This window comes from Mixophyes fleayi, chromosome 12, assembly GCF_038048845.1.
Source record: "Mixophyes fleayi isolate aMixFle1 chromosome 12, aMixFle1.hap1, whole genome shotgun sequence".
Taxonomy (NCBI): Eukaryota; Metazoa; Chordata; class Amphibia; order Anura; family Limnodynastidae; genus Mixophyes; species Mixophyes fleayi.
Window position 1 is genome coordinate 25697853 of NC_134413.1, and position 24262 is coordinate 25722114.

Genomic DNA, 24262 nt, shown 5'->3' on the forward strand with positions numbered 1-24262 from the left:
ACCATCAGGGGCGGATCCAGACTTTTGCTATACCCCGGGCGATTTTAGGGGGGGGGGGGCGATTTAGGCCCCGCCCCCTTTCTAATTTCCAAGGCTGCCGGCGGCTGCACAGTATGTGCAGGTCCGCTCGGCAGTGACAGTGTGCTGCCCCGCTGCTCTGATTGTGTTTAAAACACAATCAGAGCAGCCGGGCAGCACACTGTCACTGCTGAACGGACCTGCACAGTGTGCAGCCGCCGGCAGCAAGCCCCTGCTAGGGGGGGCGATCGCCCCGATCGCCCCCCCCCCCCCCCCCCCCCCCCCCCTGGATCCGCCACTGGGTACCATCCACCCTAGTGAGAATAGCGCTTTCATGCAAGATCTGACACCACCTGGCAGAGCAGTGTTGGGGGCTGTTCTCAAGAAATGTGCCCCCCAAACTCTAATCTTTAAACAACGAGGTCTGGAGAATTTTGCAGGCAGTGTAATTTTGATCTAGTAAAATTAAACAGTTCACCCTTTGCAAAATAGCTCAAACAGCCTCACTAGTGTTCTGGTTTCTGTATGAACTAAAACTTTTTATGTTTGTGTGCTTGGACAGTGTGTGTTGATGACTGTCCACATCAACACACACTGTAAGGATAAAGAGTATATAACAAATTCGTCGTATATTATCTGTGATATAACATCACCTGTTCTTCTCTGCAGGTTATAAAACTTGAGCCGCAACTACTGGATGCGTATTGGCACAGACATTTAATTTACCTTCTGCAAGGGAAGACAAATGAGGCTTTGGATAACTTGAATTTTATTATTAAATATAATAAAACACATACAGGTAAGATAGTTCATCATCAGTGTTACTGTTCTAGGGGAAATAACCCTTGGATCCCCTAACTTAACTGGTGAACTTTTAAGGCTTTGATAGTAAAGCACATTGCTAACTATCTTTTAGCTGAATTTTGCCTACGTTTGAGCTCTGCACACACTTAGGTTTGTCCCCCATCATGCAATAGAAATATCAATTTATTCAGATGTTTTGGACATTGTGCTCTACCCTTCTGTGCACAAATGGCAAGATGAAAAAGTCAGATTAAAGTACTTTATATTACCTTTCCAAACTCCACTAATTAAATCAAACTTTTTTTAAGTTTCTTCCTATTGACTGCTCATTTAATTCTCATACAGCGATTAACCTATTATGGAAAGTAAGGGGACATTGGAGCTGTCTTTAATTCAGTTGTCCTATTTGGAAATATGTAGAAATATTAAATCCAATGGCACGATATGACTGTACTGTGGACAGTGAGCATCTTTGTGCCTAAGATGAGCAAACTGCCTGAATAGGAAGTGAAACTTATGCGACCTTGAATTCGCATTAAAGATAAAACTGTTTCCTCATAGAAGAAACACCGTAGGGTGAATATCTTCTATACCATCCCTTATAGCTTAAAATATATGAATGTGAGGTGGACACAGATATATTTTGCAATGTATTGCAACACTGGGTGCATATAGGTCAATAGACTTAGTTAACAATCACCATTATTATCATCACCATTTATTTATATAGCGCCACTAATTCTGCAGCGCTGTACAGAGAACTCACTCACATCAGTCCCTGCCCCATTGGGGCTTACAGTCTAAATCCCCTAACACACACAGACAGACATAGACGGACGCAGACAGACAGGCACACACAGACCAGGGTAAATTTGTTAGCAGCCAATTAACCTACTAGTATATTTTTAAAGTGTGTGGGAGGAAACCGGAGCACCCGGAGGAAACCCATGCAAACATGGGGAGAACATACAAACTCCACACAGATAAGACCATGGTTGGGAATTGAACTCATGACCCCAGTGCTGTGAGGCAGAAGTGCTAACCACGTTGCCACCGTGCTGCTCCTGAGAAATTCTGTACGACAAAAGCCAACTGGTCTCACAAATCCATGACCAGCTTCTCCAAAGTGGGTGCAGAATTATGCAAAGATACAGTAGAACTCTTGTTTCTTTCACCAAGCAATAACCTTTATACAGTCTTTTTACATACCCCTAGTTTACTCTACAAGAACAGATTTACATAGTATATATAGTTTTCCAAGACCTCTGCCCTCTATTCACTGGTTAAAAAAATACAAATGAAATGCAGAGTGGGTGAAGTAAAAGCACCCATGTATACTGTCTGTTTAGGTGGACACAGAGTATCAGACCTCTTTGGAAAATTGGTACTTGCTGCTGAATTTTGGTACAAATGGTAGTTCCAACAGTGCTACCAAGGTGATGTAGTCTAGAATGGTAGGGAAGCAGACAAGAGACAAGGATTGAGTAGAGAATAAGAAGTTTTCTGTACGTTACAGATGCCTACCTGTCCAAAGCGGAGATATACAAGCAGAGGAATGACTACACTATGTCTATTGTGAATTACACACAAGCTCTTAAATCCCGACCAACTGATGATGACATATATTTCCGCAGAGCACAGATGTACGAGGCTCAGGATGAGCTTATAATAGCTATGGATGACTATGCAAAGGTATTAACAGCTATATGTTCATTGGAAGTCTGATTCCAGGTTACGTGTCTTTTTAATATCAGAGATATTGCACTACTTACGACACCAGGCTGGTCAGTGTGGGCCTGGAACCCCTACTGGGGGAGGTGTACCCTTTCCCTCCCATGCTGAATATGAAACAGGTTCTTCCCAGTACCCCAGGGCAGTGGGTACTAGGGTAATGGAAGACGATCAGGACTTCTGGAGGGGTTCCAGTATAATGGGATCGGAGACGCCAAGAATTTTCCACCACTGTATACTCATAGAGTGCAAATAGGTAAATAATACACTGAGGGTTAATTTTTTTACTTCCTGGAAGCCCCCATTCTTCAATTTATTATAAAATAAAATCTTATTTCTTCTGTCTCATCGCAGCACAATGGGAAAGTTATAATCCAGTGGGAAATAAAATGAAAAACCAAGATGAATATATGAGGCTGCTCCACTCGGAGCTCCACTGCTGATTGTCTGTGAACTGGAATGACACTGAGAATTCTTTGCTACTCAGTCAATCACCAGCTTTTTGCCATATGCCAACCAATCACAAGCAGCTAGTATGGGAACTGTTAGTGATTGGCTTTACATCTGTTGACCCTCCCGTTCAATTAAAGGCACAGTCATTTCTGCATTGGAGCTCCAAAAGAAGCAGATGCCATTGTGTAATAATGGTTTTATTTGAATAACACTGGATGGTCAAGGGAAAATTCCCATTGGACTACATCAAGAAAGAACATTTTTATCATCATCATTATCAACATTTATTTATATAGCGCCAGCAAATTCCGTAGCGCTTTACAATTGGGAACAAACATTAATAAGACAATACTGGGTAATACATACAGACAGAGAGGTTAGAGAACCCTACTCGCAAGTTTACAATCTATAGAATTTTTATGTTTTAATAAAGTGGTGAAAGAGGGGTTCCAAGGATTTTTCTTTCCGTTAAAGTCTTTTTTTAGAACGTATCAGTGTTTTTACTTATTAATTCTATATTCGTATAATGGGAAAGAGCTCCCGATGACCCATTCCCATTATCCCAATAGGGCCAATGAGGTGGCAAAGTTTCCACTACAGGGTCAAAATTTTTTCCCTATTACCTTGGCCCAGGAGTGCCAGTGCTTTTCAGTGCAGGATTATTAGTCTTTTGATGGGAAGGAGACACTTGTTTTTCCTGGCCCCACTCCTGCCCAAGAAAATAAAGACCCACATTGACCAGGCTGATGGTGGATCTCACTGTAACGGAGGTCAAATGCTGCCAGTTTTTCGGTTATAGTGTGACCGGACCACCTTGTCTACCCTGGTGGTGGATTCCAATTTTTGCAGGTGGAACCCGTGCTCTTTGTCATACTCAGGCTCGTCATTTTACAGCGGGGGCAGGGCCAAAATGCTGCTCTAATTCTGCCCACTTCACTAAGTAGTGGGCAGATGCGGGAGGTTGACCTACTTTCCTGGGAGTACAGGAGTTAGGGAGTCTCCCGGACATTCACGGAGAGTTAACAATTATGGACTCTGGAGAGCCTTTGGGTCATGTCACAACCAGTTTCCCCCAGGACAGGGGGTAGCTCCCTGGTACTTACAAATTCTTCCATTAATGGGAGAGAGCAGGGGCAATCTTACAGCCGACGTTACATGGGAGATGCGATATGATCATCATAAGAAGCGCCACTTGCGGGTCTTACACTGGTGTAAACGGCGATAAATTTGATTTCGTGCTGCAACATCAGTGACGGTGTGTTACAGGGGAATTGACTGGACCTTTCCCAAAAAGGCTAAAAAGCACAGAATCGCCATTAGTTATTGTGCTATTATAGTTTTTTTTAGAGGAGAGCGTTAGATAGTTATACTGTTAGTACTTTTATGGACCCTGTGGATAAGAAGAAGGTCTGCAACCTACTGATTACTCGTCAGTGATTGTCAATGATTTTGTTGTCAGTGACTTGGATCTCTGCTGGAAGTTAGGACCATTACTCTCTTCTAATTCTCCTGGATCTCTCTGTTGCATTTGACACTGTTGAACAGTCTCTTCTCATACAAATGCTACAATCCCTAGGTCTTCAAGACATTGTCCCTTCCTGGTTCTCATGCCATGCAATCGCTCCTTTAGTGTTAGTTTCTCTGGACCCACCTCTTCTCTCTTATTAGTTGTAGTACCACAAGGCTCACTACTAGGTCCTATGCTCTTCTCCATCTATACCACTTCTCTTGGAAAACTAATAAGCTCCTTTGGATTTTAGTATCATCTCTATACGGATGATACACTAATTTTTCTATCCTCTCCGGATCTCTCGTCATCTGCCTTGTCCCACTTTACTGACTTTCTGCCATTTCATATTGGATATCCTCTCGCAAACTAAAACTCAGTCTTTCAAAAACAGAGTTAATGATAATCCCACCCGCCAACAGAAGTTACCTTGTAAGTTTGGAAAGCAATTATACATTTTCAACTTCTCTTATACTAACGCGCCTCTCAATATTATCTCATATTATGAATTCTGGACTGGTCCATCAGCTATGCATATTGCCAGTAAAAGCAACATAGTAGCATATTTTCTCAGCTATTGTCAGGTACATCCCTGATACAAAGATTTGGTTTACCACAAATATATTTAATGGCATCAGCTCAGAATATCAAGCAGAGTCATTTTTTTTTACCTGAAACAATAATTCCAGAGTTTAGAGAACAGATGCTGGAATTTTCATCTGGGATAGATATTTCCTCCCTTCCCTCTCATTCCGCAAACTTTGAAAAAGATCAGGAAGGAAGCAGTAGAGGTAATAGCAGCTCCCCCTTTCTGGCTTCGGCGACCATTGTTTGTCATAGCTTGGGAAATGCTTCTAAAGCCACCGTGGCCTCTAACACTATGTCCGGATCTCCTGTACCCGAGGCCACCAGATCCTGAATACACTCTCTTTAATAGGGTGGAAATTGAATGGCTATAATTTAGGAGAAAAAGAGTCTCTAGTCTAGTAATTGAAGTTTTGTTGCAAGCTGGAAAACAAAATTATTCAACAATTTATTGCAGAATTTGAAAAAGGTTTATCTGCTGGTGCAAACAGAAATCAATTAGACTGATGGCAGCAGGTATCCCACAAGTATTGGATTTTCTGCAAAAAGTTTTAAACAAAGGTTTGGCTCTTAAAACTCTGTTTTTTCAGCATTAAGCATTCTTTTGGATACAAGGTGGTGTTGAATAGCTCAGTATTACATTTTTTACAAGCAGGAGAATTTGTCTGCACAGTAGCCCTTTTGTAGCCCCATGGGATTTTAATCCCGTATGGGACTTAGTCCCTTTGAACCTTTACATGAAATGTCTCTCACATGGTTCACTCTTAAAGTTATTTTCCTGGTGGTAATTGTTAGAAAAATAGGAGCAATACATGCGCTATGGTGCTAGGCACCATTGCTGAATATTTTTCCAAATAGAGTTATATTAAGGACAAATCTCCTGGCTAAAGCTGAGTACACACTGAAGAATTGTTCCGACCGACGTGCTATCTCAAACGATTATACCTATGACTGAAGGTCCGATCAGTCTGGCGATTCATGCATACACACTGACACGATTTACCTTCAGATCTGTGTCCTTCATCTGGTCCTCTAGTCTGGAGAATGACAGCACAATATTCATTCATTCACTACTGTCACACTGATTAAAACCGCCTTGTTATAGCTATCCACATGTCCTTACGAATTTCGTTAGCTTCTGTGACTCTGAAACAAAATATTCTGTCTCAGAACGAACAAATGAATTATTCCTTCTACAGCACTCTCTACATTTATTCACTCTGACATTCAGTGCTAACATCGGCTGAAAAGAGCCCGACTCTGTAAACTCTATGGATCGTCAGCATGAGTCCATACACACTACATGATCATTAGGTGATTGATCAGAAAATATTGAACAGTACGACCAAAAAAATGAGGCGATAATCGCCTATTTGGGCAGACTTTCGACCATCGTGACACTACACACACTGACCCGACTTTTGAACGAGCGGTCGTATGTCGGCTGGTTGAGCCGATTATTGGACAAAAACCCTGTAGTGTGTATCCAGCTTAAGGTAGTGTCTAATTTCGACATAACTCAACGAAATTACAAGCGTTTTTCTTACAAGCAGAGAAGGAAGAGGAGAAGAGTCTAAATACACTACATGCGGTGAGTGCAAACTCCATATATCGTCAAAGAAACTTAGAAAGTCTGATCAGCCCTTTATCATGCCCCGTCAACAGATAACCCTTTGCTAAATGGATCCTTGCGGTCATCACACAGTCATTTAAGGAAAAAGGGTCTAAAAGTGTCTAAAATTATAAAGACATTCAATAGAAGCAGTGGCAACTTCTTGGGTATGAAGGGTGCAAGTACCGTCAAGTGAAATGGGAGTGACGCCAGTAAACGAAGCTCAGTTCGGTAGGAGGATCTTTCAGTCTCAAGATGAGGAAATAATTTATTTTGTGCATTCAATATGGTGTCACTAATTTTGTTCCACTGTATGTTATTACTGCTTGGGCCACTTGTCAGGGCTCCCAGGGAGTCCAAAGAGGAAATAAACAAAATTCTATTTACTCATTAACTTTGTATCGATCTAAGGACTCCATAGCTGCCCTGTTATTCCCACCCCTGTTTGTTATATTTTTCAAAAGCAACTTGGGAAGTTACTGAAAGACACAGAGGGAGAGGAGAGGCTGCATTATATAGGCTCAGAGGTATTTTCTCTCCTATCTATGTTCAGCGGAGTAGAATATAACCATGTTGTCAGGGCTGCCATGGTGTCCTTTGAGGAAACAAAATTAACAGTTAAACTTAATTTGTTTATTTTATGACAATGAAATATATGATATCATTATCCTCAACAAGCAGACCTGCACCAGACCGGACGCACATAAAATACAATGCCTAAAAGATGCATCTAAAGATGGCTTATAGAGTATATACAGCCCTGAGTGTAAGATGTTTTATTTTCATCCCTTTTATGTATAGTAACCACTGTTTATCGTCCTTCTGCCCAGTGCTATCTCCACAACCCCAGCCGCACTGATGCTCTTATGAAGCACGGTTTGTACTGTTTTGAGAACAGCAACTGGAGTGCAGCGGTGCAGAACTTTACTGCTGTCATCAAACAGGAGTTTGCCAATGTTCAGGCCAGGTAAGTTCCTGTGGTTGTAATATGATTGGTGTTAATTCCTATACATAACGTGGCAGATATAAACTTATGCTCATACCTTTTTATGTGAACCACTAACAGATTCCACCAGAGAGGAGAAGATTGCTTCAGACTGGCAGGTTTTTTAGGACGTTGACAATTATTGCTCTTATTCAGGGCTGCTTAAGGCTGACAGAGCATGCTGAGACTTGTAGTTCCACACTTGAAAAGCCAGACCTTACCTAAATCTGTCACATCTGTAATACAACCCTTGTGATGAACAAGCCTCACGTCTGTCACTGCCAGGGTGCACTTTCTGTGCTGCTTGGATTTTACAGGCGGTGGGTCCGCCTTGATAAGAGAACATAAGCACTGGATTTAGATGCATTTTTTAAATGTAATAAAAACACAAAACAAATGGAAACGTGTTTTGATTTGAGTTTTCCAATGCATGGAAATACTGAAACACATGGAAATGGAGCAAGTACGGTTTTCGAAATCAATGAAAACACAAATAGTCATGGTCACACCAGGAACAATGATCGCTAGTGTTAGATCCATTAACACGCATTTTACGGACTTTAAAGCACATGCAAAGTGCTAATACCCTACAGCTCACTTGATGATAAGTCTAATTGAACAACATTATGAATACAATTCTGTGTAAACGTTGTTAGGGCAGACACTGGTCCTGGTGGCCGCAAACAATATGACCTATTTCTATGGGTCATAAATTAGAAAGTAACTCCCCAGCTTTAACTGGGATCCATCTGACTGCTTGAGAAACCTGAACCAAGAAGTAGAGCATGCTGATTTCACTGGGTGCTATGATCCAGCTACTGAAGGAACCATCCAATACACAGAGCAGGATGACTCTGTCCTACACAACAACTTAGCTGAGCAACGTTCTACTACTATTTTAAAAGCAGAGGCCAGGAACACATTTAGTACACTTCAACATCATCATCATCATCATCATCTATTTATATAGCGCCACTGATTCCACAGCGCTGTACAGAGAACTCATTCACATCCCTGCCCCATTGGAGCTTACAGTCTAAATTCCCTAACATACACACACAGACAGACAGAGAGAGAGAGACTAGGGTCAATTTTGCTAGCAGTCAATTAACTTACTAGTATGTTTTTGGAGTGTGGGAGGAAGCCGGAGCACCCAGAGGAAACCCACGCAAACATGGGGAGAACATACAAATTCGACACAAATAAGGTCATGGTCAGGGATTGAACTCATGACCCCAGCGCTGTAAGGCAGAAGTGCTAACCACTTAGCCACCATGCTGCAAAGTTACTTTCTGTAAAATACAAGATAAACATAAAGGAAAAGGCCGATAAGTGGAAAACACTATTAATGTAGGGTGTGGATGACATTGCAGACATTTGAAACATGAGGTATATTTACTAAACTGCGGGTTTGAAAAAGTGGAGATGTTGCCTATAGCAACCAATCAGATTCTAGTTATCATTTATGTAGTACATTCTTCAAAATGACAGTTCGAATCAGGTCAACTTTTTCAAACCCCCAGTTAAATATACTCCATGGAGTGTATTGTAATATTAGGTTTGAGAGTGAAGGGTCAGCATGTGATGTGTGGGGTTTAGGCGTGTATGTAGGGGCCTTAATGTGAAGAGTGGAAGACACAGTGTAATGTATTACTGTATACAATGGGGAATGTAGTGTTTGTTTTAGGTATACGGATAAGTGTATTACTGTAGACAGTGGGGAAGTTGGTGTAATGCAGCCTATGGGGTGTGATCGCACACCATTAACCCTCCAGGCTGCACCCTAAAGCCGGTGCTATGCACACAGCCTAGAAGGAATGTTGATCATTCAGAAAGTATTGGTCTGCGCAGACACATTACCAGGCGCGGGCTGACGGACGTCAGCCCGGGGGGCACACGCCGCACAGGCGGCCGCATCACAATTATATTACTTCCAGGGGGCGGCCGGCCCTAACAGCCGTGATTCTGAGCAGCCCGCCCCTGCACATTACATAGCTTACAATATAGCATGAATGAGTCCAGAGCCCCATCCACTGCCACTGTGATCAACACCGCTGGCCCCAGGTACTTTGTATCTGTCCTACGCTCCTCGGTGTGTGGAAGACTTAGGGCCTGAGTCATTATGGCAAGTAAGGCAAAACAAGGAGTAAATGTTCTCTGGGACAAATCATGTTACAATGCAAGGGGTGCAAATTAGTTTATTATTTTGCACATAAGTTAAATACTGACTGCTTTTTCATCTATCACACAAATACTTGATAGTTTACCTTTTACACTGAAATTTAAGGTTGATCTAGGACATGCCTTACCCCAACTATAAATCTGTCCCCACATTGACAGCCCCCCACCCCCCTGCAATGCAACATGGTTTTGCCCAGGTGCAAAGTGACTCCTTTTTTATGCTTTGCTCTCCTTAATGACTCAGGCCCTTAGTGTAGAGCAGGAGTGTCAGACTAGTGTTTTGGGGGCCACATTTGTTCCCTACACCCTTTTGAAGACTTTTAATTAAATGTATCTCCGGGCATTTCAGACTGTTCTGTATCACATTAAGGCTGAAGTTGATTACATTGCATTGTTATACAAGTTGTTTTGATGTTTTTATTTGTGTTTTTGCCAAGATTTCCTCCAATGTATTATGTGTAGCTTTCCATAGGTTTGATCTGGCCCTCACTGAGCCTTACCCACTCAATACCCTATATTTTTTGTGTTTGGCATTGATGGTGTACAAAGAGGGAGTCACAGTGTAGACTATGTGGGAAATGTGTGATACATGGGGTTTGATGATGTTAGTAACGGGTGCAGGTCTAGTGATCTGTGTGAATTAGTCACGATTGCCATCCTTTCCCTGCACTGACCCCATCACCACCCACCCCCCCCCCCCCCCCGGCAATCACCCCAACACACGCCCCACCATTGCACTCACCCGCTTACCAGTCCCCTCCTCGCACCTATGCCATCTCCAACCCTCTCCATTGGCAGCACAAGTAATGAAGTGGGTCTTGCCGTGAGACCCACAAGGGGGGTGTTTGTACAATGATATGACACCAGGATGTTTATTCTCACTACCTTGTTCCTAAAAACAGTTCAAAATTATATTAATAATTTACAAGATAAAATAATTCTCATATTATATAACAGTATAGTCACGACTCATGATCTGCAGGTGTATGGTGTTTATATAATAAATAATACAAAGATGCTTGAAAAAGAATGTATATTCAAAACATTGCAATAACCCGTATCCTGTGATACATTTAAATACAATAAAAGTAATTGTTTGTGGAAGAAAGACGTGCACCAGTTCCCATGTTATGCCTGGATCTACTGTGAAGCATTTTGCTGCCTTTGCTAATGTGATATAAGTGTATAATTCCTGCATAGATCTGGCACCTGATTGTCTATTTCTTGCATTTCAGCACTGTCTCGCTTGTTGCATTGCAGTTCTATTGCTATTAATGTATTTTCTCCTACTAAAATACTATTTGTTTGTTTTTATCAGAACTGATACACATTTTATCTATATCTATAGTGAACATGTTTTCTTTGCTCACTGATCTGCAGCATGCACCTGGTAATCAGCTTTTTTATATTTTTTGATGCGTTCTGTCTTTCAGTGAACATAGGAGATGTATTTACCATAGAAATGGTTATTCTCTATAATAACAGTTGCTCTAGGTGTGTTCAGCATGTGGAGGACACCACTACCTGCCCTAGAGGTAGAATTGTTTTGCCTAGTGTGTATGAGGCCTTTTTGACATTATGTTTGATGAAGCAGCAGTTCTAGTGGATTACAGTTAATGTTCTCATTGTCTAACAGAACGTACCGTGGAAGAGCCTACACTAAGCTAGCCCGCTACAATGAGGCAGCAGAAGATTTTTCATCTGTCATTCATTTGGATCCCAAAAACTGGATAGCTTTTTATTATCGGGGCTGCTTGCTGCGCAAATGCTATCCGCAGCACGCACTGAAAGACTTCAGTGTCTCTGGTAATGTATTTGTCTCATTTTAAGAATACAGTGTATAATGGACAGTTACAATGTAAATGAAAAACAATTTTATAATATAAAAATAAACAACCCAAAAAACAAGGTAGCATATGAAGCTTCAATGAAGTCTGTGTAACTGCTCATCTAAACAGTGAAATGTATTGTAAATATGAAGGATCATACCATACAGAAATTTTAATAAATTTGTCCAGGCACACCTTGGGGTATATTTACTAAATTGCGGTATGAAAAAATGGAGATGTTGCCTATAGCAACCAATCAGATTCCCGCTGTCATTTTGTGGAATGTACTAAATAAATGATAACTAGAATCTGATTGGTTGCTATAGGCAACATCAACCCAGGTGTCAATTCAATGCTTGCTACTTCTGTAGATCATTAATAATATTCTTTAATGATATCCTTTTTAATATTCTATAGTGCTTCTTCATGATGGATTTGAAAATCTGAGTGCCTTTCTTCACCGTGGTATTCTCTACACAGATCTTGGCCTATGGTCTGAGGCTGCATTTGACTTTGAACATGTCCTTGCTTGGGATAAGTACGTTAACACTTAACTAAAAACATGCAAACTAATATTCCCATATACAGGTTAAAGGTAATTTACTAAAGTGCATAATATGCAGGTATACAGAGCTTTTCACATTGCAAACCTAATTGTTTAGCTAGAACATTTCTAGGTGCACGCTAATATCCCAGGGTTTGGAGCTGCCCTAGATAATCAGTATTGCTTCTAATTTTACAGTATTGCGGATCCAACTAGAGATTACATGGTAGAATGAGTGAAATCGTTATTTCAACGTCCAGCCTACGACCATTTTAGTCCCACCAACTTCATTAATTTCCACTTTTCCATATTTCTTCTAAAATACCGCTAAAGTTTGTCTCATTTGTGTCTTAAACTATAAGGGAACGTTGACACTGTCTTTATTACATCTGTCTCTTTTGTGTGTGCGCAAATGTTTTTATTACATTTATTACAAGTTAAGTAAAAAATTGAGTAAGTAGTCTCCTGGACAAAACCATGTTACAATGCAAGGGGTGCAAACTAGTTTTTTATTTTACACATAAGTTAAATACTGTCTGTTTTTTCATGTAGCACACAAATATCAACTTTAAATTTCAGTGTGCAAATAAGTCATCAAGTATTTGTGTGCTATATGAAAAAATAGACAGAATTTAACTTATGTTCCAAATAGAAAACTAATTTTCACCCCTTGCATTGCAACATGGTTTTCTCCAGGAGACTACTTATTCAATTTTTTGCATAACTTTCCTTAATGAATCAGGCCCATAGAGTTTTTTTCGTTGACCTTGGATGCAGCACAGTTCTGCTCCATGCTGTATGCCAGTTTTGCAGAATGAGATGTTCTAGTGAATTTAAACTGGTGGAGAGTACTAATATAAGGAGGTGTTCCTGTTTTCCCAGTTGGCTGCAGAGCTTTTTTAAGGCATTTAAAACAGCCTTGTTTGTATGTCCTCTGACTTGGCAGAGAGGGCGCCAAACATTGCAATGAGACACGTTTGGCTTGATATAGGCACAACTTGGGAAAGTGCTTTTATATACACATATAAACCAGTGGATTTAAAACAGTAAAATGTAGAGACATGACATGTGAAATGAAGACATTCCTATGAGGTTCCACCATGCAATTATTTAGGGAAAATTCTTATTAATTAGGGAGGTGGGATACAGTGATATTTGGCAGTACTTTAAAGTAATGTTTTTACTTTAGCCAACTGTATATTCCATCCATGGACTGCAGTCCCTCAAAATGTCCTAAAAAGCATCTGTAGGCGTTTCAGAAAGCAGATTGGAGTGCGCTACTGTGTGTGCGCATAGCGGACTAAAAATCTGCATTCAACTCTTGCTCCAAAACAATAAATATAATCTTGGAAGGACCCTGAACTGAATCTTGGGCTTGTGTGAATGTGTCCATCTATAACACTTTCTGGTAACATTTATTTCAAGAGAGGAGATTGGGGGTTGTTTCGTATTGCAGTAAATATGGTAGATATATACTACACAAAGCACTGTGGGCCTGAGTCATTAAGGAGATCAAAGCAAAAAAAAAGAAGTAAGTTTGCACCTTGGCAAAACCTAGTTGTTTTGGAGGGGGAGGTATATTTAAAATGTTATGGCAGATTTATAGCTGGGGTAGGGCATGTCCTAGATCAACTTTAAATTTCAGTGTAAAAATAAAGCTATCAAATCTTTATGTGCTACATGGAAAACAGCCAGTGTTTTCCTTAACGTGCAAAATAATAAACTAATTTGCACCCCTTACATTGTAACATGGTTTGTCCAGGAGCAAATTTACTCCTTTTTTTGCCCTTGCTCTCCTTAACTACTCAGGCACTACACAATATATTTACAGTGTGCTTCTATCACATGTACATAGAAAGGTATTAAAGTACATTATAACCATCCTGTACACTACAGCTTTGGTGTCGCAAACTATTTGTTTGTTAAAGTACAGTGAAAGGTAAGTTATATTTACATAATAATATTAATTGTGCAGTGCAGCAAAAACAGACTCAGAATGGGATTTTTTCGTTTTTATTACCATTATCTATTTTTTGCTTTGTTAGTTTATTTTTTAATCATTTTTTAAGTCCTCATGAAAACAACCTAGTTTGGTTGCTAAACTTCCAAAAGAAGATTACTGTAATTTATGAAAACATTTTAGGGCTCCAGCTTAACGCCGATTACATGGAAGTTGTGCTTGTTTGCAACAAAAGACAGTTATTGTATGATAGCTCAGTAAATACAGTTGTATTCAATGTACACAGCAGAGGTGAGCTGTGCGGAAATCAAGGATAACTAAAATAAACTAACTCAGCCTCGGCAGTTATTGTATACAGACATATAGAGCAGGGCCGTCTCTCCCATTGGGCACAATGGGCAGGTGCCCGGGGGCCCTGCAGTCCAGGGGGCCCGTCAGAGGCAGCGCAAAAAAAAAAAACCCTGAAAAAAAAAGAAGAAGAAAATACTTGCCTTGCGGTCAGCTAGCGATCCGGCTCCCTCAATGCGGCGCTCGCAGTGCATATCGGGTGTGAGGTCATCACGCCCGCCCGACATCCATTGCGGAGCGCAGCACGGAGGAGGAGACCGGGGAGGGAGCTGGATCGCCAGCTGACCGCAAGGTAAGTATTTCCTTCTATTTTTTCAGGATTTTTTTTTTTGCACTGCCTCTGACGGGCCCCCCTGAGCTGCAGGGCCCATATATATAATCACTTTTTTTTTACGGAGATATATATATATATATATATATATATATATATATATATATATGGGCCCTGGTGCACTGCTTTGCCCGGGGGCCCTTAATGTTGTTAAGAGGGCCCTGATATAGAGACATACAGATGGAAGCCAATGTATTAAGTAAGCCGGTAACTTTAATTGTTTAATTGTCTCTGTGTAAAATAACACAAATAAGATCACATAGCTTAAATTGACAGATTGTGTATTTTTGTTACATTTGTTGCTGTCTCTCCTCAGAACTGTGCCTGTGGCGCATATGAATCTGGGTTTAATCAGTCTTCTACACCTAGACCAGTATCCCCAGGCGATTCGTCACTTCTCTGCAGCCATAAAAGTTGATCCTCTCTGTATTCGAGCATATCTCTGCAGGGCTCAGGCTCACAGACAGGTACCTTTACTTGTATTAAAAGGACAAAGGACACAAAGTATCAGGTCACACTGGCATTCAAACAGTGGTTAGATCATCATCATCATCATCATCATCTATTTATATAGCACCACTAATTCCGCAGAGCTGTACAGAAAGCTCACTCACATCAGTCCCTGCCCCATTGGGGCTTACAGTCTAAATTCCCTAACACACACAGACACATAGACTATGGTCAATTTGATAGCAGCCAATTAACCTACCAGTATGTTTTTGGATTGTGGGAGGAAACCGGAGCACCTGGAGGAAACCCACGCAAACACAGGGAGAACATACAAACTCCTCACAGATAAGGCCATGGTCAGGAATCAAACTCATGACCCCAGTTCTGTGAGACAGACTAATCCACCCTGCTGCCCCATATACCAGCATGTCTCAGTATCAGACGGTGACATTATTAAAAAACAATAAGGGACAGGTATGGAGAGCATAGAACTTTTTTTATGCACACATATGCCTGTTTGGTCATCAAGTGCATTTATAATTGTATATGCACATTCCAATTTTAGGGTCTGCAGCTGTAAAACACGGATGTAACTACTTTTGAAAGTTTTAGAGTGCGCATCAAAATGCACAAGGTAGAAATGTAAAAAAAAAAATCACTTAAAAGTCCTGTTTCCTAGCATTTTAGGACCATCCCCTTCATTAAATGAAAACCTTCTCCTAAATTCAAGTTTAATGAAGTATAAATGACCTGTTGCATGCATGACATTTAATAGACAAATGCACAGATCAGTATGACTGAGATTGATCATTTTGAGCATCTAAGCAGGACGTATCATCATCATCAGTTATTTATATAGCGCCACTAATACCACAGCGCTGTACAGAGAACTCACTCAAATCAGTCCCTGCCCCATTGGGGCTTACAATCTAAATTCCCTAATATACACACACATACAAAGACAGAGAGAGACTACGGTCAATTTTGCTAGCAGCCAATTAACCTACTAGTATGTTTTTGGAGTGTGGGAGGAAACCGGAGCACCCGGAGGAAACCCACGCAAACACAGGGAGAACATACAAACTTCTCACAGATAAGGCCATGGTCAGGAATTGAACTCATGACCCCAGCGCTGTGAGGCAGAAGTGCTAACCACTAAGCCACATAAAAGGTGATTAAAATATGTACACCATACATAATATAGTGATACCTTTCTTTATTAAATACTGTCATGTGTCACTCACTAATCCAGTATCTTCTGCTTCAAAATAAAAGATTGAGATCAGATACTGCATGGATAAGATATGTCTGTTTCACAACCCGCAGATGAAAGATTTACACAGTGCCTTGAAGGATATAACACGAGCCATACATCTGTGCCCTGACTCCACTGAACCTTATATAATTCGGTAAGTACCATGAAAATGAATGTAGGTAGCAATGTAGTTTTATATAGAAATAGATGCAGCAATAAAAACATATACCATACTCGTTTCTATTTATGCTCAGTAAAACATATGGAGAGATTTAAATCTTCCCAGGAAATCTGTCTATATTTATTTATTTTTTTTCTAAGATGAGCAGAATTGGAGCCTACCACAGCATTAGCTTGTCAAAGGTTAATAAGATAGCACGTATAAACACCAATTGGACATCCCCCTTCCCCCGGTGGCAAAGTTATCTTGAAGATATGACAGCTGTACTGAGCGATAACTTTTTTCCGTGTATGTACAAACAGTCATCATTATCATCATCATTTATTTATATAGCGCCACTAATTCCTCAGCGCTGTACAGAGAACTCACTCACATCAGTCCCTGTCCCATTGGGGCTTACAGTCTAAATTCCCTAACACACAGAGACAGACGGAGACTAGGTTCAATTTGATAGCAGCCAATTAACCTACTAGTATGTTTTTGGAGTGTGGGAGGAAACCGGAGCACTCGGAGGAAACCCACGCAAACACAGGGAGAACATACAAACTCCACACAGATAAGGCCATGGTCAGGAATTGAACTCATGACTCCAGTGCTGCAAGGTAGAAGTGCTAACCACTAAGTCACTGTGCTGCCCAACAGTCATAGCTGCCATTAGAAATAATATATAGTAAAAGGCAATACTGTCAAAATAAGCAGACACATACTTTTATAATTGAATACTTTTGTAATTTTTCTTTTGTATGCATATTTTGCTGCATTTTAATACATAATTGTTATGTGTGCCAATGAGCCTGTATAAAATTACATAAACAATTTTTAAAAGCTGCATCAGAGGTGACCTGTGGCTCTCTGACTTTGATAGAACTATAAGTCCCAGCATGAATCTTTCGTCCCAGCATAGAGACCTACGACTAGTCGTCATAATTCTGATTTTCATAAAATGTTACTGCTTTTAGGATAAGGAGGCGATGCAAAAGTTTTACTTCTTTGTCTGCAGTTATGTTAAATCACCACTAGGTGGTGACTGAGGACTGTTATTTATGTCCATTGGTTACTATTTGAATTTCAAGTAGGTTCATAGATCAGTGGATCCCAAACTTTGTCGGTTTGAGGCACCCTTAGAGTCTCCATTATTTTTTCAAGGCACCCATAAGCCAAAATAATTACCAAGTATTTGCCTGCCTTGTTTACCACCGGCCCTGGCCGCGGCACCCCTGGGAGATCGCTGCGGCGCACAGTTTGAGAACAACTGTTATAGATCATAGGAAACTCAGGCAATCCAGTTTGAACACGATGGGTGGATTTAGAGTTAAATGTAATAGTCATCTGTTTGTATTTGTGCAAATATACAGCAGCGCAGTTATATCTCCTTGTTTGTATTTTATGTTGCACACATCCTAAGATACATGCAACATTAATTAGCACATAGATGTGTCCAGATGAAATATATAGCAATCATCATCTGTTTGAAAACTGCACCCGTCTTGTGTAGGCACAGAGTTTGCACCTGCGGTACGAAATATGTTTCAAAGATACATTACATGTAACTTAAAATAAGACACTTCTCAAAGGGGCGAACTTATCTTGTGTCTGCACCCCCTTACTGTACTGAATGCCTCTGATCATCCTCTCCAAGCACAGGGACTGCAACTCAAAATACTGTCAAAATAATTAGGTTATATAATGGTAATAAGGACCCTGTTTATATAAACGTTATATTCTATAACATATTGTGGTTAGAATTTGCTTTCTGAAGTTCACCAGGGAACTGGAGAGAGTAGTAGTAAATTCTTCACTGCTGTAAACTAACCGGCATGAATAGAACTTGGTCATTAAGGTTATCCAGTGCGGAGATTCCTGTGTTAAATACAATGTCAGCCACCATATTCATTCCCCTTCATTGCTGTTATTTATTATGTGTTTATGAACTTTATATAAAGTACCCCAAAAATTGTTATTGAATGGGAGTAATCAGTAAAATATAAATATATTATTTTTGGGTAATTTGCCATCATTTGCAAGACTATGACATTATTTTGCATGTATCAGCATTGTTTTGTTAAATGTTTCTACTGTACATTTTTGTTTTCTCATTTTAAGGCAGCTGAGGTTATGATCTTTAATTTAGACACCATATAGGTCATGAACGTAGCTATATATTCACAATTGTGCGGTTTGGGTCTGCACATACACAGATCCACTCTCCCATTGAACAAGCTCATAAGTTTCCAATGTGTATGTGATCAGGGAAGTAAGTAGACGCTGCTGGGTCCTAGCAGAATTATGGAGGGGCCCATCCCTTTCTGCTATTTAAGTACTGTGGCAATTGACCTCTACTAGATTACTTTATGCAGAGAAACTCCATGGGCAGTTCTTTAAAACCGAGTGCATAGTCCACAAATGCTCTCTCATGACATCAGTGGTGCTTGGGGGCTCTTCCACTGCACCTACAGCTTAGAAATAACCCTTAATGTACTTTTTAGACAGTCCAATATGTTTTGAAATGTTAAATTACGATCAAAATCGAAAAATATGTATTTAAGCCATAATCGCCTACTTTTCATGCCTGCCCTCCAGCAGATACAGAGGGCGGGTTTGGAAAGAAGAGAGAGACTTCATGATGCCATACGTGTGATCCAATTTGGGAAGTGTTAACAGTGACGCTAATTGCTGTTCGCTGAGGTGCCTGTGATTTGTTTATGCCGTTTGCAGATCCTCACCTTGAAGCCTAGCAGGAGAATTACCTGTTCTCTCAAGAAGTCTAAGGGCTAGATTTACTAAACTGCGGGTTTGAAAAAGTGGAGATGTTGCCTATAGCAACCAATCAGATTCTAGCTGTCATTTATCTATTGTTTTCTACAAAATGACAGCTAGAATCTGATTGATTGCTATAGGCAACATCTCCACTTTTTAAAACCTGCAGTTTAGTAAATATATCCCTAACATTAATAGTAAAGACCGAGTAAAATCTTAATTGCATTGTGGATGTAGTAATACAATCTGATTTTAGGGCGACCTCCAGGACTCATAGGAGAGAGGTGACAAGCTCCCAGCAGGGCTCTCACCAACACGCAATGTGATGCGTTTGCATCATCAAGTCACGCCCACCTCTTTTAAGACCTGGCCTCTGCATGATTAATACACATATCCATCGTGAGAAACATTAGCTTTAAAACTGTGTCCCTCCCTCTGTGTAATAAATGTTCGTGTGACACTACATTCGGGGCCTATTCATGTAGGAGCTCATTTTAAAGTAGCATCTCTTTATTGCCGATGATCAGAGTGATGAGAGATGCATTTTCAGCCCGTCTGATAAGAAGCTGCTCCAGCGAAGACCTTTCCGATGAGAATACAAACGTTTTCTCATTCTGTCCCCTGGCTGAGATAACTGTGCATGCACCAATCACAGTGCACACTGTACTGGCATATGCGGTACAGTGCCGATAGACTTCAACTGTTAGCACCATTTTCATATGGCCGTTAGCAACTGACTACATCCTCCGAAAACCTAAGCTTTTTGGAGCTTGGTAAATTGACTGCAGTTCACAGTCCCCATAAAAAACTATATGGATGCTGGTACTGGGCGTTAGTTTGGATATAGCAGGAGATAAATACGATATCTCCTGCTTTAGCCTATAGTTAAACATCCCCAAAACTGTAACCCCCAACTAAAACACCTTTGGCAACATCAGTCTGGCTCTTATTTTAGTTATGCTTTAATATTAAGGTTTTGTTGTTAAACAAATAGGACATTCATGAAAACATTCTGTATCCCCCAGCAACCAAGCAGATTCTAATTGTCATTTTTATCGTATATCGTTTTATTAATATAGTTGAGAAAAAATAAAGCAAGCATCTGAATTGTTGCTGCAGTTAAAGAAACTCTTTCTCCTGCCTCAGTTTTTTCGTAAATGTTTCCAGGGACATACGGCATTAACTTACGCATCCATAATGAATTAGGAAGTTGATTATTTTTTTAAAGCACAAGGAAATTGTGCCAGGACGGATATGCTTTGTTAGGAATGTGGCTCAAATGTAAACTCTATCTACATAAACAATTTTTTCACTGTATCACATAAAAAACAATAATCTGTTCCCCATATATGTTTTCTTTTAATGAGAGCCACAGGGTACAGCCAACATAATCAGTTCATGAAGGTCACATTTCATTATAATGCTCATCATTAGCAGATAAAAGGTCATGTTGACCATTAGTGAATATATTGTCTGTCTCCTGCAGGGGGCAGTATCTGTATGAGATGAAGAGATATGACCTTGCCAGCTTCTGTATTCACCACGCAGCCAAGATGACTGAAGGTATGGAGCAGTATCCTATATAGTGTCTACAGCAGTCTAATGATGTATGTGTTGGTTATTACATTACATAATTGGTACTGCAGCAAACATCCATAGAGGGGCATATTATGTTTCCCAGCCAATCCCTTATACCTCTTATTTAATACATCAAATATGGCACCACAGTGGAGAAATATAAAAGGAGCAGAATAGCATATGGTATCACGGAGCAGATAGGAAGGCAACAAGGTATGATTGTGCCCAGTAAAGGTGAACTTGATAGCAGTCATGTAAGGCCCTGGCACTTATTGCTCAGTAACCTTGCCCTCTCCATTAAACACATTTTTAGCAGAACTGTGAGAAGCCTTCCATTGCCTGTTGTTGTGATTGCAAATTTTAAGAATGAATATGGATTGTGGACTAAATTATTGCATACTACTTATTCTTTCTATAGAATGCCGTAGTTCCCAAAATGTGAATACAATTTCCATATTTTAATATACACATACAACATGAACAGAGCACTGGGGTTGTGACTTCAATTCCCGTACCATGGCCTTATCTGTATGGAGTTTGTATGTTCTCCCCATGTTTGCGGGGGTTTCCTCCAGGTGCTCTGGTTTCTTCCCACACTTCAAAAACATACTGGTAGGTTAATTTGCTGCTAACAAATTGACCCTAGTCTGTGTGTGTGTGTGTGTGTGTGTGTGTGTGTGTGTGTGTGTGTGTGTGTGTGTTAGGGAATTTAAACTGTAAGCCCCAATGGGGCAGGGTCTTATGTGAGTGAGTCCTCTGTACAGCGCTGCGGAATTAGTGGCGCTATATAAATAAATGGTGATAATAATAATAATAATTGAAACACAACTTCAGCTAGTCTTCCGTTACTGAGAAATTCATTCAGAACAAGAGAAGTCATATTGCTCACTTTGTCATTATTAGAGGGGACAACTTCATGGATAAATATTCCAAACCACTGGATGTGCCGTCTAACTGGATAACTATTAGATGGAAGTTTCTACCATTTTTGGATTTTACTCTCAGATTTGATATTAGAAACAAATCAGACACAGATTTCGTTCTTACTGGTTTCCAAGGGTTTTAAGGACCCATTCTCACAGCCATTTGTCATGAGAACTCCACGCTTTGCATCAACCATAGCACTTTTATGGTTTACCGAAAAGTCTGTTTACCTGGTGTGCTGTAGACCTGTTCATCTATAGTCAAAGTGAGGACAGCACATGCATTACATGAGACCTATGTAAGTAACAGCCACCATACGCAAACTTAACTCAAAGTTAACCCAAACTTACCCCAGTGAGCATGCCCTAAAATAGGTCAACCAAAATATACTTTGAAGTTATTTTGTGATTATTTTGTAAGTGTTTTCACATCCCATTTAAATAGTGCTTGAATCCTGCAGAGTCAAGAGTTTTCTGGAAGATTATAGAACACGGTGTGATCCATTGGTAATGTTTGGGAAGCTGAGATCTATCACCTCAGTGTCAGCAGGTCTCCCTAGCTTATTCTCCTGCACAGGTCATTAAATACAAACTTCTGTAGCCAGAGACCATGAGGGTTTTAATGCTTATACACATCATTTAAATGTATTTAGTTGGCTTGTTTTTTCTAATCTATTTCCCTAGAAAACACCCAATAATTAAAAAGCATTGGTAACATACCTAACTACCATTTTTGGGGCAATTACTACACCCCTCCAGGCTACCATGCATGCTGGTTTCCCAGATCAGTCATGACATTTCCAGCTGTAAATGTATAGCATTGAACTGTCATATTCTTAGAATTGACATTCATGATGCAATCAGATTAGTAGAGTTAATGGTAATAACTCATTATCGTTGTCTTCATCGCCACGCAGAAAGAAGCATTGGATTGTTTTTTAAGTACTGAGCAAATGTCAGGTCACATGGGTGTCCCATTTTAATGTTTCAGAATTAAATTGTGCTGGCAAGGAACTGGATGCATGAAATGTCCTGTCACCTGTTTCTGAACTGCCAATTTTTGTTCACAGTAAGCGACTTCCCTTATTCCTTCAGTGACAGTCTCAGAATATAATTCACATTCTGTGAACATCACAGATAATGTGCCTACTGCAGTGCTTCCCAACCTTGTTCAGTTTGCGGCACCTTAGGGTCTCCATAATTTTTTCAAGGCACCCCTCCAAAATCATTACCGAGCAGTCCTGTTTTATAAGTAGTTGGGTCAAAATAATGTATTATTATAATAAGTAATATTTAGGTCAGGACAGAAATACTTATTAAGTTGTTTTAAAAAATAATACACATAAATCCAAGGGAAAATTATATTTTTATATATTTTTTTTCAATTATATTTCTGTCAAAGAATATACAGCTATTATTTAGAGGAATAAGATCAGTCAAAATAAAACAACAATTTGTACAGAAATCATCACACTGCCCCTTCACCATTACACTGTGCCCCTTCACCCTCACACTGTGCTCCTTCACCCTCACACTGTGCCCCTTCACCCTCACACTGTGCCCCTTCACCTTCACACTGTGCTCCTTCACCTTCACACTGTGCTCCTTCACCCTCACACTGTGCCCCTTCACCCTCACACTGTGCCTCTTCACCCTCACACTGTGCCTCTTCACCCTCACACTGTGCCTCTTCACCCTCACACTGTTCCCCTTCACGCTCACACTGTGCCCCTTCACCCTCACACTGTTCCCCTTCACGCTCATACTGTGCCCCTTTACCCTCACACTGTGCCCCTTCAAGCTCACACTGTGCCCCTTCACCCTCACACTGTTCCCCTTCACGCTCACACTGTGCCCCTTCACCATTACACTGTGCCCCTTCACCCTCACACTGTGCCCCTTCACCCTCACACTGTGCCCCTTCACCCTCACACTGTGCCCCTTCACCTTCACACTGTGCCCCTTCACCCTCACACTGTGCCCCTTCACCCTCACACTGTGCCCCTTCACCCTCACACTGTGCCCCTTCACCCTCACACTGTGCCCCTTCAAGCTCACACTGTGCCCCTTCACCCTCACACTGTTCCCCTTCACGCTCACACTGTGCCCCTTCACCATTACACTGTGCCCCTTCACCCTCACACTGTGCCCCTTCACCCTCACACTGTGCCCCTTCACCTTCACACTGTGCCCCTTCAAGCTCACACTGTGCCCCTTCACCCTCACACTG

The 24262-nt window shown here is 40.7% G+C and overlaps 1 protein-coding gene across 1 annotated transcript in view; it reads left to right on the top strand.

Annotated features, from left to right (window-relative positions):
* TTC6 (tetratricopeptide repeat domain 6) overlaps positions 1-24262 on the top strand; it is a 110114-nt gene that overhangs the window by 41433 nt on the left and 44419 nt on the right. The window contains exons 14-21 of the mRNA XM_075193637.1: positions 688-817; positions 2339-2514; positions 7541-7677; positions 11513-11682; positions 12123-12243; positions 15205-15355; positions 16665-16747; positions 21018-21094. Coding sequence (XP_075049738.1) covers positions 688-817; positions 2339-2514; positions 7541-7677; positions 11513-11682; positions 12123-12243; positions 15205-15355; positions 16665-16747; positions 21018-21094 — 1045 coding nt within the window. The remainder of the gene's footprint in view (positions 1-687; positions 818-2338; positions 2515-7540; positions 7678-11512; positions 11683-12122; positions 12244-15204; positions 15356-16664; positions 16748-21017; positions 21095-24262) is intronic.